The 17,976-nt window shown below is 44.0% G+C and overlaps 1 protein-coding gene across 1 annotated transcript in view; it reads right to left on the reverse strand.

Moving 5' to 3' along the window:
- Window positions 1–4,071: 4,071 nt before the first annotated feature.
- Window positions 4,072–17,976, reverse strand: part of LOC144755741 (interferon-induced protein 44-like) — a 420,930-nt gene continuing 407,025 nt past the window's right edge. The window contains exon 7 of the mRNA XM_078644951.1: window positions 4,072–4,573. Within this exon, the coding sequence (XP_078501077.1) occupies window positions 4,373–4,573 (201 nt within the window). The 3' untranslated portion in view covers window positions 4,072–4,372. The remainder of the gene's footprint in view (window positions 4,574–17,976) is intronic.

The following is a 17,976-nucleotide window of genomic DNA, read 5'->3' on the forward strand; positions in this document are numbered from 1 at the left end:
CGTCACCACCGCGTGTGTTTGCATAGGGCAATATCGGTAATATTTATACCTTTAAGGTGCCGAGATTGACGTAAGGATGGACATAGATACGTCAATAAGGATGTCATACGACAAGGTCGTTAGCACATTCTTTTGCTGAAGTTCTCGGTGAAATCAAAACAATGGCCGCAGGGTTTTTCCCAGGTCTGTCATAGGTTTGATTTGTTATGAGAACTCCGTATGCCTTATCAGGGGCTGGAGGAATATCGCTTGTCTAATTAGATCGCAAGCGTTATGACCTAATCAGATAACACGTTCCTGTGCCGTAGTGTGGCTTCGTCAGATAACGGTATCTGCATCATGGGGGTTTGCTGCCTCATGGGCTGACTGCTAGTTAACTTGTTAGTTTGCTAACCAGAATAGGGTCAGGAATAGGGGGATCGATTCAGAACCTATAGGAATACATCACAAGATAAGTAAAGCGAAAAACACATCGCAATTTGGTGACACCTGTACAGATTTAGAGAAAAACCTTCTAAAATTTTAACAGGACAGAGGAAATTGTTAAACTGGTGCTCAGGTTTAGTGATTATTCTCTTTGCAATTGATGGGAGAGCACATTGTTGCTTTCAAAGAAGGGGAGTGTAGAGCTGTGGAGAAAGGTTGATGGTGCTGCTTTTGGACAGTGTGATTTCCAAGTCAGACACACATAATGAAAGTGCAGAAATGATACCTTCTAAACCATCTGAAAAACTTTGGTTTAGTCACTTTTTACCAGAAATGTTTTTTCAAGGGGTACAAAGCAGACTAGACTGGTTTTAGTGTCTGATGACAGCCTGCTTAATGTTCAGGGGCACATCATTTGGTGAGTTTCCTATCGGACGATGCACCCTTGTTACTGAAATATTACTGGGGTGGGGGGGGGGGTACGTAATAGGGCCTTTGAAAGTTGTAGCGCAGGGTGAGAATCTTAGTGAGGTATATGGTTCTCATCAAACACTCACGAGGGAGGTGGCAGAAGGCAAACAGGCATTGACCCGACTGCAAAGATGAAGAGGGGAACGCAGGTAGCTGACCCATCCCACCTCATGACGCAGCTTAGAGTAGCTATGATGTGGTACAGATTGGACTGCCATGTGTGGCAAGACTACAGATGACTCAGTCAGGATGGCAACAAGTCCGGGAAACTATAGGTATGGCTACTTAAGAGGCAAGACCGCCTCCAATGATACTGAATAGGTCCACGAGGATGGCTCACCTCTTACAGGACAACTTGCAATAAATAAGTTGTTGCATAGCCACTTAGCGGGGGTGTACTGTTGGAGGTGGAGGTATGGGGGCGACTGCCTTCTTGGCACAAGTGGATGTACCCTGCCTTACAGAAGCCCAGAGGGATGCTCGAGGCAAAATTGCGAGTGGAAGACCTGCAGGTCACCCTAGGGGAAATGGCCCATGCTAAGTGTATAGGAAGGGATGGGCTTCCGGTTGAATATTATGCGTTTCTCCGGGTACTGCTCCCGGAGACATTCCTGGAAGCTTGGCATTGTACCATATTACTGAAATCTCTTGGACAGGCCACAACCAACTGGTGCTAAATATTATAAGCAGTTGCATATGACAAACCAGTGTAACTTCAGTTTGAACTATTTCCATTATATGCCTCTTTTCAAGTTTCACCTCACATGAGCACTTCCTTTTAAGCAACCTCTCGACAATCACATTTGGTAATGCTTTTACCTTCAAGATTAGTACTATAAATAAATAATACCATCTCTAGTAAAATACATTGGTTACCTTATTCTTTTCTCAAGGGGCATGATTGTATTTGTACTGTTTGCTTGACATATTGCTGCACGCCTCAAACTATAAATGTATATTATTGCCTTGAATGCATGTGTAAATGAATCCTAGGACCATTTAACACCTTGTTTAGGAAATTCAACAGTCTCCTAGTGTCTTTGGTGTGGGTGGGCGAGTGGAGTCAAGTTAGACATCCTTAAATTAGACCCCGATGAAGGAGGGGACAGGACGACCGGACCTTCAATTGTATTAAATGGCAGGACTATTACAATATTCGATGCTGTGGTGCTGGGAAGGTGGCAACTGGGGAAAAAACTGCTGGCGGGCCTGGTAGAGGAGGGAGACCCCCCCCCTACCAAAATGCTGATGTGTGGCCGAGTTATGCCAGAAGATTCTCCTTATGCATTGAAACAAGTGGCAAGCATTTGGGACCAGGCACCGTCCTGTGCTGTGGGTAGAGCATAGTATGACAGGCTTCTCCCGCTCTGGTCCTTTTTGTAGCAGGAGAGCTGTATCTGAATGGAATTTTAGTAACTTTTTACAAAATTGGACCTCTGTATGGGGTGAGGTGGAGGCAGTTTCTGCAACATGCACAATTATGAATACAAGGGAGATTAGACAGACATTTCCAGCAAAGTCGGACAAATTCCACCCCCTGAGTGTAGTGCTGGACCCAGGCTTGTGTAGGGGTCTTATATCCCACCTATATGCAGCCTTGAAAACCGATAGGCGCATTGATATGACACCTGTTCGTGATAGCTGGACTGCAGACCTGGGGGACACCTTTACAGATGTGAATGAAAATAGGCCCACACAGACGTTAAAGACATCACCGGTAAAACGCATTTTAAACTCACAAAAATTCATTATTTACATCGGGCATATTTAATGACAGAGGATGAACAGAATGCATCTGAACCGTGCTGGAGAGTGCCCTAGGTGCACGGGAACCCCTGCAGACTTCTTCCACATGACATGGGGATGCCACAGACTTACAACCTACTGTGTGATGTGCAAAAAAGAAATATGTATACACATATATATCCAGATATATTCATATGTATGCACTACGTAGATATCATGCTTAGATATATCACACTGTAACAAGCTGCCCGGAGCAGCAAAGGCTTCCAAATCTGACCTTGCCTGGATAAGTTTCAATAGCACCTCAGAACTATCTTAGAGCTAATTTTGCTTGTCTTGACGTCCATGTTAGTACACTTATCTGGTTGCTCATTTTACTTACACAGTATATATGTAGTATAATGGGCACAGTGTTGAGCTTTAATTTCTGTGCTGTCCTCATTTAGCTGTTTATAATTGGCATGGTGCAGATCTTGCATATCGCTGTTACCCATATTTTGCACGGTGTCTTATTCTATTTTCGCTGACGTTGCATTACTAAATATATATAGGGCCCCAAAACCAGTTACTCCGGGAAGAAGCAGGCTGAGAACACCACTTGGTGACCAGACTTCTTCTTTGCTCATCAGTAGGCATGCATGGGTACCAATGAATACATCTCATTCTGTTTCTGAGCAAACTGCTGTGTCTGGTAAGTTTTTCATTTGCTCCTGGGAGGGTGCAAGTAGTTTTTATTTCCCTAACAGGAGCAGTAGTGCGGACTTTGAAGCTGTAGAAGACGGCTCACCATTGCCTGCTGGGCCTTCTGCCACTTCCCAAAACAGGGAGGAGGAGACACAGGTTTGCATTACTGGGACTGGTGTTGGCCAGGTGCCATATTGAGATATATTGGATCAGTGACTTGAACCCCCCACCCCATAGATCGTTGGCGGATATCTGAGAGAATATTCAGTCTTGAATAAGCGTCTTGACCCAATCTTCACTGGCAATAACGAATCAGACATGAAAATATGTATTCAAAATCAGATATGTGCATTTATCCAGGAAAACCTTTGGGGACAGGCATATATTTTTTGCCAGGGATTCTGGTGCCTACACTACTAATCTGAAGGGGAAAGGGTTTTTTGGTGACAGACCTGCCACTAATCAATCAGACAATCCGGCAATCAGATGTGTGCACTAAGACAGTCAAAAATTCTCTTAACAGGTGCCATGTTTTTAAATGTTCGATGTGGTTTATGATAGTAAACACTGGTAACACATAAGCACTCTTGCATACCATCGGACGTGTACTGGCACTGCTTAGTAGCATATTTAAAACTGAAAAAGCAATCATTATTTATAGGAGAAAAGTAAGCCTGCACCATGTATGGAATAGTAGGCAGAAGTTTCAAACGTCCATCCCAATGTCCAAAACAGGCGAACAAATTTACAAGCATAACATATTTATTTTAACAGCTGTTTAATTTACTAAACAAAAAACCAAAATGACGTGGGAACCAGATTTCAACAACAGCATTTTGTTGATTATGATCTATCAAGGATCTCAGTATTTTGCTACAAAACTGAATGCACAAAACCATTCCAATTGCATAACAGCACCACAACTTTTAAATGATTCTCGGTTTTCGCAGTGGAGGACGTGCAAGGAAACCTAATGAACAAAATGTAAATTGACAAGAGTAATGGTTTGTCATGTAGAATGGGCTTCTTTCAGTAATCATGGAAATTAGACATCTTTTCTCTTGTTGTTCTCCTCCTTTTCAACGGGCATATCATCGAAATAAAGATCTGCCATACGCAAAATTTGCTGCACAGCATGAAGTGTCAGGATGTCAGTTTCGTCATCAAGTTCCAACTCGTAGGAGTAATTTTTAACAGGCAAAACACAGGAAACCGTAATTCCAAGGCAAACTGCAGCTGTATGTATCTGTAGGAAATGATTACATTGTTTCAGAAAAATTAACAATCTTCAAATCCGTGACATCAAGTGAATAAAAACATTTCTAGGTAAAAGACATTTTAAATAAGTTGCTGAATAGAAGTCTGAAAGAAATATACAGAGCCAAAATAACTTCATTATTTACAAATCTGCACTTGCGCAAAAGAGGAGAGGGGAAAGACATTTAAAGCATGTAACAATTCGCAAAATAATTTGCTGAACAATCCACAATTAAAGTAGCATATGTCTCCTGCAAAGCACCTCCTGTGACAGGCAGATGACTGATTTCTATTTTAATGTAGATGTATAAGTTGGTTACTGATTTTAACAGAGATCCTTTTGTTACTTGCTGCTCATAAATTGTAATCCTTCTAATATAACAGTGTGCTATGAAGGACATGCGACTCCGACTCCTTGTTACCCTTCACTGTTTTATGTAACATCCTGTACATGTTAATGCATTATGCGTTTGTGTGATGTAAAGCGCTCGAACACCCTGAATTGGGATGAGTAGCGCTATAAAAAATAATAACAAAATAGTGGTATTTAAGTTATTGGTGTAAATACTGGGGCAGCCCAACACATTTGACTTTCTTTCAGTGCATGCATAAGTCTTATATACGGGACTAAAAGTCAAAAGCATGATTCTCTCAAGTTCATGTGAAGTAATAAGCTGTATGCCTTTGTTTCTCCTCCCTTGCAAATGCAGGTAGGTGTTAGGATCAGGATAGCTCTCAGAGAGGACACTTAATTAAAAGGAAGCCTCATGGGTCCTTAACATTCCCCTTTGTTTTCAGCCCAGCTGGAATTTAAAATAACAAAGCCTCTTTGGCTACACTTTGCTGCTGCTCAGAATGAAAGCAGACAATGTGCTGGTGCCGCTGAATGTGTCCATGAGACGACTTCATCAGATTTCTGTGGGGCCCAACTACTTGGCTGGGGAGACTGCATCCAACCTGTGAAAAGAACCCTCAACATGTCCCCTGGTGCTTTGCATGAACAATTTGAATTGTGCAAACACATATAGCACAAGAGCAACATTTATGATATTCGGGGCAGATGTATGACCATTCCATCTTGCGTGTCACAAATTGTGACCTTTTGCGACTCGCAAAATGGAATGACCAACAGTGTTTCGGACACGGTTTGTGATTCCTAATGGGGTTGCAAGTGACCTGCCGTATCAGTATTCATGAGGCAGGTCGCAATTTGTGACCCATTGGGATTGGCCAGCACTCGCAGGGATGGCCACATGCTGGGGTCAGCAGACCACCATATCTGACTGCTTTTTCAATAAAGCATTTTTTTTTAAATGCCACCCGTTTTACTCAAAGAATTATGGGATGCATATAAAAAAGAAAAATGAGTTTCTTTTATTTTTTAAGAGTGAGCAGTGGTCTGTGAGACCACTGCCTGCTCTTAAATATTTTTGCATCCTTTCACAAAGGAGAAGGTTTGCGAGTGGCTTACCACCAATTTGAAGTAGGTCGTAAACTACAAGTGTTTTGCGACCGCAAATGCGGTCGCAAAACAATGGTACATACCATTCTGACTCTATTAGGAAGGGAAGCCCTTGGTATGCTCCTTCCTAATAGCGACTTGCAAACACTAGCGTTTGTATATAACAACACCTTTTTTGGCGGACGCAAATGCAGCGATTTCCCACTTGCGAGCGCAAAAAAATGGCCGTACATCTAGCCCTTGGTTTTGCCAAAAGTCATAGCCCACAAAGAGGGATGAACTATGAACGATTGACCTCCTCTCAGATTATGATCTATACAAATCCCAAACCGCTACAGTAATTTCACAGGGTAAGGCGGATTGCATACCAGAGATAAATATGCAACTTACCCACCATGAATTTCCTTTTTAACCATAAGTTAAGTGTTAAACGAATTACATTATTAATGTAGCATGGCAGGCTCATTACCACCTTCACGCCTTCTAAGTAACTGTAAATATCAGGAAATACTATTACCCATGCAATTTTATTTTATTTCAATATATCAACCTCTGAAGAAGGAAAATATGATTGGGCCCTGCAAGAAATCGAAAGTGTGGTCTGCTCACACAGATTAATGTGGGGGTAGGTTGCACACCTATTTTATACGCAAATAGTCAAATTTCTTTAGTTAATCCAAGCGTGCTCGAGATCGACGTGCCCAGCCCTACAGGCACGTAAGGGTAAAGTATAACAAACTCGGCACTGTAGCTGATGTGAACGCTGAAGTTAATATCCCATTTTTCAATATAACTCCTTGTGCATCATCTTTTCCACTGTTATTCCGCATTTAATCATATATTCAATCTTTCATCATTTTACATCCACTTGCAAGGAAATGCCAATTTCCTATGCTTCTCATACTCCAGATGGGCCATCCGTGCCTCTTCATTCAAGAATACGTAAAGATGCCAATTTCATTTGAAGCAGTTTATTTAAAAACCCAATGCATTTCGGGCCTCCGTGGGCCCTTCGTCAGGGGTAACTGGAAAGATTAATTAAACAAAATTAATATGATAATACGTCACTTTTTGTCAAGGTAAAACATGTGCGTTATCATCTTTTCCCATGTTCAACCAACAATGTAATCCTGCACGCTATTCCCAGAGAGCCCCATGGTCGTCAACTCATATGCTACGGTGATATAAAACACTCAGGTGATGTCAATCACTCAAATCTCATGAATGCACCTAAGCTCAAACAGCATTAACTTATAATCCCGTCAGTGAACCCGTCACACTACCTCACCCCTCCTGAACCGTTAGCTATTCACTACATCACTCCAGTTAAACATTCCTTCATAGTACCCAGCTGCAGTGCACATTTAAAACAACAGATTTCTAGACGCTAATTTCCAGTAATGCACCGTGAATTCCTCTCATTCATAAGATTTACTTTAGACGATGTGCCATGTTAAATAAGCTTGACCTTTAGCTGCGTTACAACCCTCTCTCAAACATCCCGTCCGTTTCAGTAATAAATACACATTTGAAACTCCCTGTTGCTTCCCAATCTGTTCTGTTTAACCGCCCGCTAACGCCCTTGCATACCTGCTCCACTGACACCGATTTATTCCCTTCGCATCCACGGTGGAAATCTTTCTTGCTGCTGTAACCGTCTGGTATTTAAACCCTCAGACCGCCCCTGGTTCCTAGTATGCGCCTCCCATTAACTCAACAGAAAACACACCTGACGTTAGGCACTTGTTGCTGTCTGCCACCTATACTACAACTCCCAGGGTGCTAAGTTCCGTAAATACAACTCACACGTTTTTTAGAAAATCCAGGCTTCTTTTAAGAAAACATATTCAATACAGTATAAAATGTCAAATGTGAACGAAGTCCCATGTTAAATAAATCATTTCCAGTGTGCTGCCGATTTACACATAAACAAACTTGCTGCTTGAAATTAGATGTTCCGCCTTGCTCGTGGGTTATAGCTCCTTCTTCGTGAACAGTTCATGTTCCATTTTTCAGTGGGTGCTAACCTGATAGGGCCGATGTATAAAGAATTAATGTGGGGGTAGGTTGCACACCTATTTTATACGCAAATAGTCAAATTTCTTTAGTTAATCCAAGCGTGCTCGAGATCGACGTGCCCAGCCCTACAGGCACGTAAGGGTAAAGTATAACAATGGGGGGGCACTGGATAGTGCCCCTAATCTCGGCACTGTAGCTGATGTGAACGCTGAAGTTAATATCCCATTTTTCAATATAACTCCTTGTGCATCATCTTTTCCACTGTTATTCCGCATTTAATCATATATTCAATCTTTCATCATTTTACATCCACTTGCAAGGAAATGCCAATTTCCTATGCTTCTCATACTCCAGATGGGCCATCCGTGCCTCTTCATTCAAGAATACGTAAAGATGCCAATTTCATTTGAAGCAGTTTATTTAAAAACCCAATGCATTTCGGGCCTCCGTGGGCCCTTCGTCAGGGGTAACTGGAAAGATTAATTAAACAAAATTAATATGATAATACGTCACTTTTTGTCAAGGTAAAACATGTGCGTTATCATCTTTTCCCATGTTCAACCAACAATGTAATCCTGCACGCTATTCCCAGAGAGCCCCATGGTCGTCAACTCATATGCTACGGTGATATAAAACACTCAGGTGATGTCAATCACTCAAATCTCATGAATGCACCTAAGCTCAAACAGCATTAACTTATAATCCCGTCAGTGAACCCGTCACACTACCTCACCCCTCCTGAACCGTTAGCTATTCACTACATCACTCCAGTTAAACATTCCTTCATAGTACCCAGCTGCAGTGCACATTTAAAACAACAGATTTCTAGACGCTAATTTCCAGTAATGCACCGTGAATTCCTCTCATTCATAAGATTTACTTTAGACGATGTGCCATGTTAAATAAGCTTGACCTTTAGCTGCGTTACAACCCTCTCTCAAACATCCCGTCCGTTTCAGTAATAAATACACATTTGAAACTCCCTGTTGCTTCCCAATCTGTTCTGTTTAACCGCCCGCTAACGCCCTTGCATACCTGCTCCACTGACACCGATTTATTCCCTTCGCATCCACGGTGGAAATCTTTCTTGCTGCTGTAACCGTCTGGTATTTAAACCCTCAGACCGCCCCTGGTTCCTAGTATGCGCCTCCCATTAACTCAACAGAAAACACACCTGACGTTAGGCACTTGTTGCTGTCTGCCACCTATACTACAACTCCCAGGGTGCTAAGTTCCGTAAATACAACTCACACGTTTTTTAGAAAATCCAGGCTTCTTTTAAGAAAACATATTCAATACAGTATAAAATGTCAAATGTGAACGAAGTCCCATGTTAAATAAATCATTTCCAGTGTGCTGCCGATTTACACATAAACAAACTTGCTGCTTGAAATTAGATGTTCCGCCTTGCTCGTGGGTTATAGCTCCTTCTTCGTGAACAGTTCATGTTCCATTTTTCAGTGGGTGCTAACCTGATAGGGCCGATGTATAAAGAATTAATGTGGGGGTAGGTTGCACACCTATTTTATACGCAAATAGTCAAATTTCTTTAGTTAATCCAAGCGTGCTCGAGATCGACGTGCCCAGCCCTACAGGCACGTAAGGGTAAAGTATAACAATGGGGGGGCACTGGATAGTGCCCCTAATCTCGGCACTGTAGCTGATGTGAACGCTGAAGTTAATATCCCATTTTTCAATATAACTCCTTGTGCATCATCTTTTCCACTGTTATTCCGCATTTAATCATATATTCAATCTTTCATCATTTTACATCCACTTGCAAGGAAATGCCAATTTCCTATGCTTCTCATACTCCAGATGGGCCATCCGTGCCTCTTCATTCAAGAATACGTAAAGATGCCAATTTCATTTGAAGCAGTTTATTTAAAAACCCAATGCATTTCGGGCCTCCGTGGGCCCTTCGTCAGGGGTAACTGGAAAGATTAATTAAACAAAATTAATATGATAATACGTCACTTTTTGTCAAGGTAAAAGATGGCCCATCTGGAGTATGAGAAGCATAGGAAATTGGCATTTCCTTGCAAGTGGATGTAAAATGAGTTATATTGAAAAATGGGATATTAACTTCAGCGTTCACATCAGCTACAGTGCCGAGATTAGGGGCACTATCCAGTGCCCCCCCATTGTTATACTTTACCCTTACGTGCCTGTAGGGCTGGGCACGTCGATCTCGAGCACGCTTGGATTAACTAAAGAAATTTGACTATTTGCGTATAAAATAGGTGTGCAACCTACCCCCACATTAATTCTTTATACATCGGCCCTATCAGGTTAGCACCCACTGAAAAATGGAACATGAACTGTTCACGAAGAAGGAGCTATAACCCACGAGCAAGGCGGAACATCTAATTTCAAGCAGCAAGTTTGTTTATGTGTAAATCGGCAGCACACTGGAAATGATTTATTTAACATGGGACTTCGTTCACATTTGACATTTTATACTGTATTGAATATGTTTTCTTAAAAGAAGCCTGGATTTTCTAAAAAACGTGTGAGTTGTATTTACGGAACTTAGCACCCTGGGAGTTGTAGTATAGGTGGCAGACAGCAACAAGTGCCTAACGTCAGGTGTGTTTTCTGTTGAGTTAATGGGAGGCGCATACTAGGAACCAGGGGCGGTCTGAGGGTTTAAATACCAGACGGTTACAGCAGCAAGAAAGATTTCCACCGTGGATGCGAAGGGAATAAATCGGTGTCAGTGGAGCAGGTATGCAAGGGCGTTAGCGGGCGGTTAAACAGAACAGATTGGGAAGCAACAGGGAGTTTCAAATGTGTATTTATTACTGAAACGGACGGGATGTTTGAGAGAGGGTTGTAACGCAGCTAAAGGTCAAGCTTATTTAACATGGCACATCGTCTAAAGTAAATCTTATGAATGAGAGGAATTCACGGTGCATTACTGGAAATTAGCGTCTAGAAATCTGTTGTTTTAAATGTGCACTGCAGCTGGGTACTATGAAGGAATGTTTAACTGGAGTGATGTAGTGAATAGCTAACGGTTCAGGAGGGGTGAGGTAGTGTGACGGGTTCACTGACGGGATTATAAGTTAATGCTGTTTGAGCTTAGGTGCATTCATGAGATTTGAGTGATTGACATCACCTGAGTGTTTTATATCACCGTAGCATATGAGTTGACGACCATGGGGCTCTCTGGGAATAGCGTGCAGGATTACATTTTATGGCAAGACCGGAGGCTCCTATTATGCTTTCTAATCTTGCGTTTAATCAAACAGCAGCCAAGATAAGCAATGAAAACTACAGTTCCCAGAGGGCCAGAACAGCTGGGCCATGGGAATGTGAAAAAACGCGATAGTACAGTAACCAATCATAGAAGACCTATCAAATAAAGGCAACTAACTGACTGCGCAGCTTCCTCTTTTCTTGCTGCTCGCAGTCAGATAAGTGCCTTTATTCCTGCTCTCAGTTATTTATTTATTACTTATTGAAGTTGTATTCTTATTGTACCTAGTATTTCACTTGTATCGCTATTGCTCACTCGCATTTGCTTCTAGCGCGTCTTCGCGCTGCTGTTCCACGCTTCCAGCGTGTTTATTTGTTTTCTTTTCTAGGTACCCCCCCCTCTCCCTTGGTTGCTCCCTCGCTCGCGCAAGTCAGCGCTTCCTTCCCCTTCCTTCGCGCGTCTTCACGCGCCTTCCTACTCGCCTCTCACCTTCCCAGTGCCTTTCACCGGCTCCTCAGTGTTGCTGACGCGCCTTCCTCTCCTTCGGTTCTGGCTCACGGCTGACGCTCGCTGCTCGGCCCGCCTTCAGTCACGCCCCTGCTGGCTGCATTAACCCTCGCCTGCCTCTTCTTTTACCTTCCCTTGTTTTTACTCGTTTTTGCTCGTTTTTTGCTGACATTCTGACCATGGAACACGACAGTTCTTCTGAGGAGGTCCCTGTTGAGGACTCTCTTAATTTTAAAAAACATTTAAATAAATTTATTAATACCTCTGTTGAGTCAGCAGTCGAGGTGTCTATGAAACGAATGTCCAAAAATATGGAAAATTCTATGTTGAGCGTCATGTCCAAATTACTGGCCCATTCTGCGGGGGAAAGCAGAAAGAAAAAGGTGGACCACTCTGCTAAGGCTCGTGCCTCAAAAACTGCGTCATTGGTTGGCGAGTCTTCCTCGCTTTTGACTGAGGACTTTGCGCCTCCCAGGCCTCCTACCAAGGAGGGGTTTGTTGGTTCCGAGGGCAAGCGAAAGCAAAAAGATAAACACGCAGAGTCTCCTAAGAGGAAACTGGTCATTTCCACCATTATGGACACTGACGATGATGATGATGACGGCGATCATATGGATGACGCTGATAAGTTATTTGATTTGTTTGACGCAGTTGATCCTTCCTCTCCTCCTTCTAAATCTGCCAAATTGGATTCTTTTTCTTCTGACCCAGTCTTCGACTCTGAGGGTTTTCCCATGTTTGATCCCTCTTCCATCCGTCATCCGAATTCTACAGAATGGTTCCCTTCCCATCATGTTGGAGAATATATTACGGCCAGACTGCGTCTTCCTCTGGAGACCTCAGTGAGATCCAGACTCAAATCGGAGTGTCCCAAACCTACTCTTCCCGACAAAATCACCTTGGTTCCTTCCATTGACCAACCTCTCCTCACATTCTTTTCTAAATTCGGCAAGGACCCTCGCCGAGGGGTCGACAAAGCTTGGTCCACTTGTCAAGACAAGTTACTGGATGTTGTGGGCCCTCTCGCCCGCATTTTTGATTTGGCGGAGGCCGCGCGCTTGGAAGGTTCGGAACTCTCAGCTGAAGAGGTATCCATGTGGGCCCAACGCGCTTTTTGTCTCCTAGGTAATGCAAATTCCGCCATTACTCATGAGCGACGCAAAGGTCTCCTTATCAAGCTGGATCCAAAACTCTCCAATCTCGCCCCTATGGATCCTGGTCCCAAAGCTAATGGTCTCCTGTTCGGTGACAACTTGGTCCGTGACCTCAGCAGATTTGTCTCCACTTTCGCCTCTTTGGACAAAGCCCAGCAAACTGTCAAAAAGGTTTTCGCCCCTCGGGTTTTTGGACGGGCCGGCAGAGGCAGGGGCCGCTCTTCCGGCCGTCCCTACAATCAAGGCTCCAGAGGTTCGTCCCACGCCAATCAAGACTACAAACCACAATTCTATCCCCAACGTGGCCGTGGCTTCAGAGGCAGAGGTCAAGGAAACTATCGTCACAACAACCCCAGACAACAAGGTAAGCCTTTCTTCTTCCCCTCCTGTGGGGGGTCGATTAAAACTTTTCCTTCCAAAATGGTGTGCTCTCAGTTCAGATCCCTGGGTCTTAAACACCGTACAAGGCTACCTGATCGAATTTCTCTCCCCCCCCGTTCAGACTTCCTTCCCTCCCCCCCTCGTTTTTTCCACCCTCATGGCCTCTCAGATTTCAACCGAAATCGAGGTTCTTCTTCAAAAACAGGCAGTTCAAATTTTTCCCTTCGACTCCTCAGGCTTTCTAAGCTCCATTTTTCTTGTTCAAAAGAAAAACAAGAAACTCCGCGCTGTCATCAACCTGAAGTGGTTCAACCAATTCGTGGTTTATCGTCATTTCAAAATGGAAACAATTTTACATCTACGAGACACCCTTCGCCCACACGATTGGATGGTCCGTCTGGACCTTCAGGATGCTTACCTCACGGTTCCCATTCATCATTCCCAATGGAAATTTCTTCAATTCCAATGGGCAGGGGTCAATTACTGTTTCACTTCTCTTCCCTTTGGCTTATCTTCCGCGCCATGGTGCTTCACAAAACTCTTAAAACCCGTGGTCGCTTATCTTCGATCCCTTGGCATCAGACTGATAATTTACTTGGACGACATCCTCCTCATGAATTCGGACAAGGAGAATCTTCTTTCAGATTTACGCCTAACCCAATCTCTCCTTTCAGACCTCGGCTTCCTCATCAACACGGACAAGTCGTCTCTCGTTCCATCTCAGAACATGGAATTCTTGGGTTTTCTGGTGGACTCCGCAGCGGCGTCTCTTCGCCTCCCTCTTTCCAAAGTTTCCAAAATCAAAGCGGAAATTGTTTCAGTTCTTCAGTCTTCTCTCTTATCTCTCCGATCCTTGGCGAGGATCGTCGGTCTCCTGTCCTCCTCCATTCAGGCCATCTTCCCCGGCCCTCTCCATTATCGCGCTCTCCAACGTCTGAAGATAAGACACCTCAGGCAAGGCCTCGCTTATTCAGATCTCGTTTCCCTAGATCCCGAATCCCGCATCGAGCTCCAATGGTGGACAGACCATTTAGATGCGTGGAACGGCCGGACTATCTTCGCCACGGCCCCAGATCTTGTCTTAGAATCCGATGCAAGCCTATCGGGTTGGGGCGCCCGCTGTGGGCCAATCTCGACTGGGGGCTCATGGTCCGCCGAGGAGTCCAAGCTGCACATCAACTGTTTAGAGATGCTTGCAGGCTCCTTTGCGATCAAAAGCCTTTCAAAGAACAGGATTCGCTGTTCAATCCTCCTACGCATGGACAATGTTTCTGCGGTCCGCTATATCAACCATCTAGGCGGCACCAGGTCAAAGCCTCTGGCAGACTTAGCGAAAAGTCTGTGGGAATACTGCCTCGCCCATCACCTTTCCTTGTCCGCGGAGTATCTCCCAGGGGATCTCAATTCTGTGGCCGATTGGCACTCACGATTCCTTCGAGATTCCAGCGACTGGAAGCTCTGTCCATCCGTTTTTCTTTCCCTCTCCCATCTTTGGGGCCCTTTCTCCATCGACCTTTTCGCGTCCCGGCTCACCTCCCAATTGCCCCGGTTTTACAGTTGGCGTCCGGACCCTCTGGCCTTGGCGACAGACGCCTTCCTGCAGGATTGGTCTCGCCATCTGCATTATGCCTTCCCCCCTTTCTTGATGATCAACAGGGTCCTCTCTCAAATTCGCCGCCAGTCTTCGTCCCTGGTTCTCGTGGCTCCTTTCTGGCAGGCTCAGGTTTGGTTTCCGTCTCTTTTGGAGATGGCGGTGGACTTCCCGGTCCTTCTTCCCTCCTTCCGGGATCTCCTCCTCAATCCTCAGGGCGAACAACACAGTCTCATTCTCGACAACACTCTGACCTTGTCGGCCTGGAAAGTTTCCGGCCTCCCCATTCTCACGTCCTCATTTCACAAGAGGCTTCGCTCTTTATCAGCCAGGCCTGGGCCCCTGGCACCTCCAAGGCGTACAAATCCGCCTGGTCTCTTTGGGCAGGCTGGTGTTTGGAAAGGGACCTCAATCCCATTTCAGCCCCTCTGAATTTTGTTATTAATTTCCTCGCTTCCGAGGCAAGCGCAGGTAAGGCTTATCGCACTGTCAATCTATACCGTTCGGCTATCTCCCTTAACCACTCCCAAATTGATGGAAAACCAGTTGGTGCTCATCCCCTCATTTGTCGTCTTCTGAAAGGTGTTCGATGTGCGAAACCACCGTTGGCTAAGTATTCTTCTTTATGGGACGTTACAGTTGTTCTTAAATTGTTCATTAATTGGCCTGACAATTCGGTTCTTTCACTCAAAATGTTGTCTGCCAAACTTACCATGTTACTGTGTTTGATTTCCATTAAGAGAGTTTCTGATGTCAAAGCTCTAGATGTTTCTGCTCGCCAATTTTCCCCTACAGGTGTGATGTTTCAAATACGCAGACGCACAAAAACTAATTTGGAATCAGTATTTTATCCTTATTTCCCTGCTCAACCCAAACTGTGTATTGGACAATGCTTAAAAGTGTATGAAGAAAGGACCGCTGATCTCAGAACGCCCTCTTGCTCTCAACTCCTGATTTCATTTCGTAAACCCCATCTCCCTGTCTCTTCCCCTTCCCTGGCCCGGTGGGTTCGCTGGGTCATGTCTCTTGCCGGAATTGATGTCTCCATTTTTGGGGCTCACTCGGCCAGGGGAGCCATGGCTTCTAAAGCCTTTTGGTCTGGCTCCCGATTGGAGGACATTCTCAGATCGGCAGATTGGTCCAATGACAGTATCTTTCGTATGTTCTATTGTAAACCAATCCATACTGTGGCTTCTGATGTTGTTAATATGCTTTGAACAAGCATAATAGGAGCCTCCGGTCTTGCCATAAAATGTAGATTTTCCTAGTATTCATGACGGAAAGTCTTAATTTTATTAAAGACACGGAGGCGAGTATTATCCCGCCGCAACATTACTGACATTTGTTTCTCCCTCCCTACAGCAAATCCAGCCTTACCACCGGCTTCGTCTTAGGAGTTCTACTCTTCGAATGCTGAGGTCTTCGCCTCCACGTCCTCCACTTCCAGTGCCTCCGGATCCTTCTCCTGGTCTCCTGTTCGATCTTCTCCCTTGGATTCCTCTGATGCAAGACTTATGTTCCTGGACTTTGGCTCTGGCCTTAATTATGTTAATTTGTCCTTTATTCACTGAACCTTTATGACTGGCTCACAGCGAAAAGAGGAAGCTGCGCAGTCAGTTAGTTGCCTTTATTTGATAGGTCTTCTATGATTGGTTACTGTACTATCGCGTTTTTTCACATTCCCATGGCCCAGCTGTTCTGGCCCTCTGGGAACTGTAGTTTTCATTGCTTATCTTGGCTGCTGTTTGATTAAACGCAAGATTAGAAAGCATAATACTCGCCTCCGTGTCTTTAATAAAATTAAGACTTTCCGTCATGAATACTAGGAAAATCTACATTGTTGGTTGAACATGGGAAAAGATGATAACGCACATGTTTTACCTTGACAAAAAGTGACGTATTATCATATTAATTTTGTTTAATTAATCTTTCCAGTTACCCCTGACGAAGGGCCCACGGAGGCCCGAAATGCATTGGGTTTTTAAATAAACTGCTTCAAATGAAATTGGCATCTTTACGTATTCTTGAATGAAGAGGCACGGATGGCCCATCTGGAGTATGAGAAGCATAGGAAATTGGCATTTCCTTGCAAGTGGATGTAAAATGATGAAAGATTGAATATATGATTAAATGCGGAATAACAGTGGAAAAGATGATGCACAAGGAGTTATATTGAAAAATGGGATATTAACTTCAGCGTTCACATCAGCTACAGTGCCGAGATTAGGGGCACTATCCAGTGCCCCCCCATTGTTATACTTTACCCTTACGTGCCTGTAGGGCTGGGCACGTCGATCTCGAGCACGCTTGGATTAACTAAAGAAATTTGACTATTTGCGTATAAAATAGGTGTGCAACCTACCCCCACATTAATTCTTTATACATCGGCCCTATCAGGTTAGCACCCACTGAAAAATGGAACATGAACTGTTCACGAAGAAGGAGCTATAACCCACGAGCAAGGCGGAACATCTAATTTCAAGCAGCAAGTTTGTTTATGTGTAAATCGGCAGCACACTGGAAATGATTTATTTAACATGGGACTTCGTTCACATTTGACATTTTATACTGTATTGAATATGTTTTCTTAAAAGAAGCCTGGATTTTCTAAAAAACGTGTGAGTTGTATTTACGGAACTTAGCACCCTGGGAGTTGTAGTATAGGTGGCAGACAGCAACAAGTGCCTAACGTCAGGTGTGTTTTCTGTTGAGTTAATGGGAGGCGCATACTAGGAACCAGGGGCGGTCTGAGGGTTTAAATACCAGACGGTTACAGCAGCAAGAAAGATTTCCACCGTGGATGCGAAGGGAATAAATCGGTGTCAGTGGAGCAGGTATGCAAGGGCGTTAGCGGGCGGTTAAACAGAACAGATTGGGAAGCAACAGGGAGTTTCAAATGTGTATTTATTACTGAAACGGACGGGATGTTTGAGAGAGGGTTGTAACGCAGCTAAAGGTCAAGCTTATTTAACATGGCACATCGTCTAAAGTAAATCTTATGAATGAGAGGAATTCACGGTGCATTACTGGAAATTAGCGTCTAGAAATCTGTTGTTTTAAATGTGCACTGCAGCTG

The sequence above is a fragment of the Lissotriton helveticus genome, chromosome 1_1, assembly GCF_964261635.1.
Source record: "Lissotriton helveticus chromosome 1_1, aLisHel1.1, whole genome shotgun sequence".
Taxonomy (NCBI): Eukaryota; Metazoa; Chordata; class Amphibia; order Caudata; family Salamandridae; genus Lissotriton; species Lissotriton helveticus.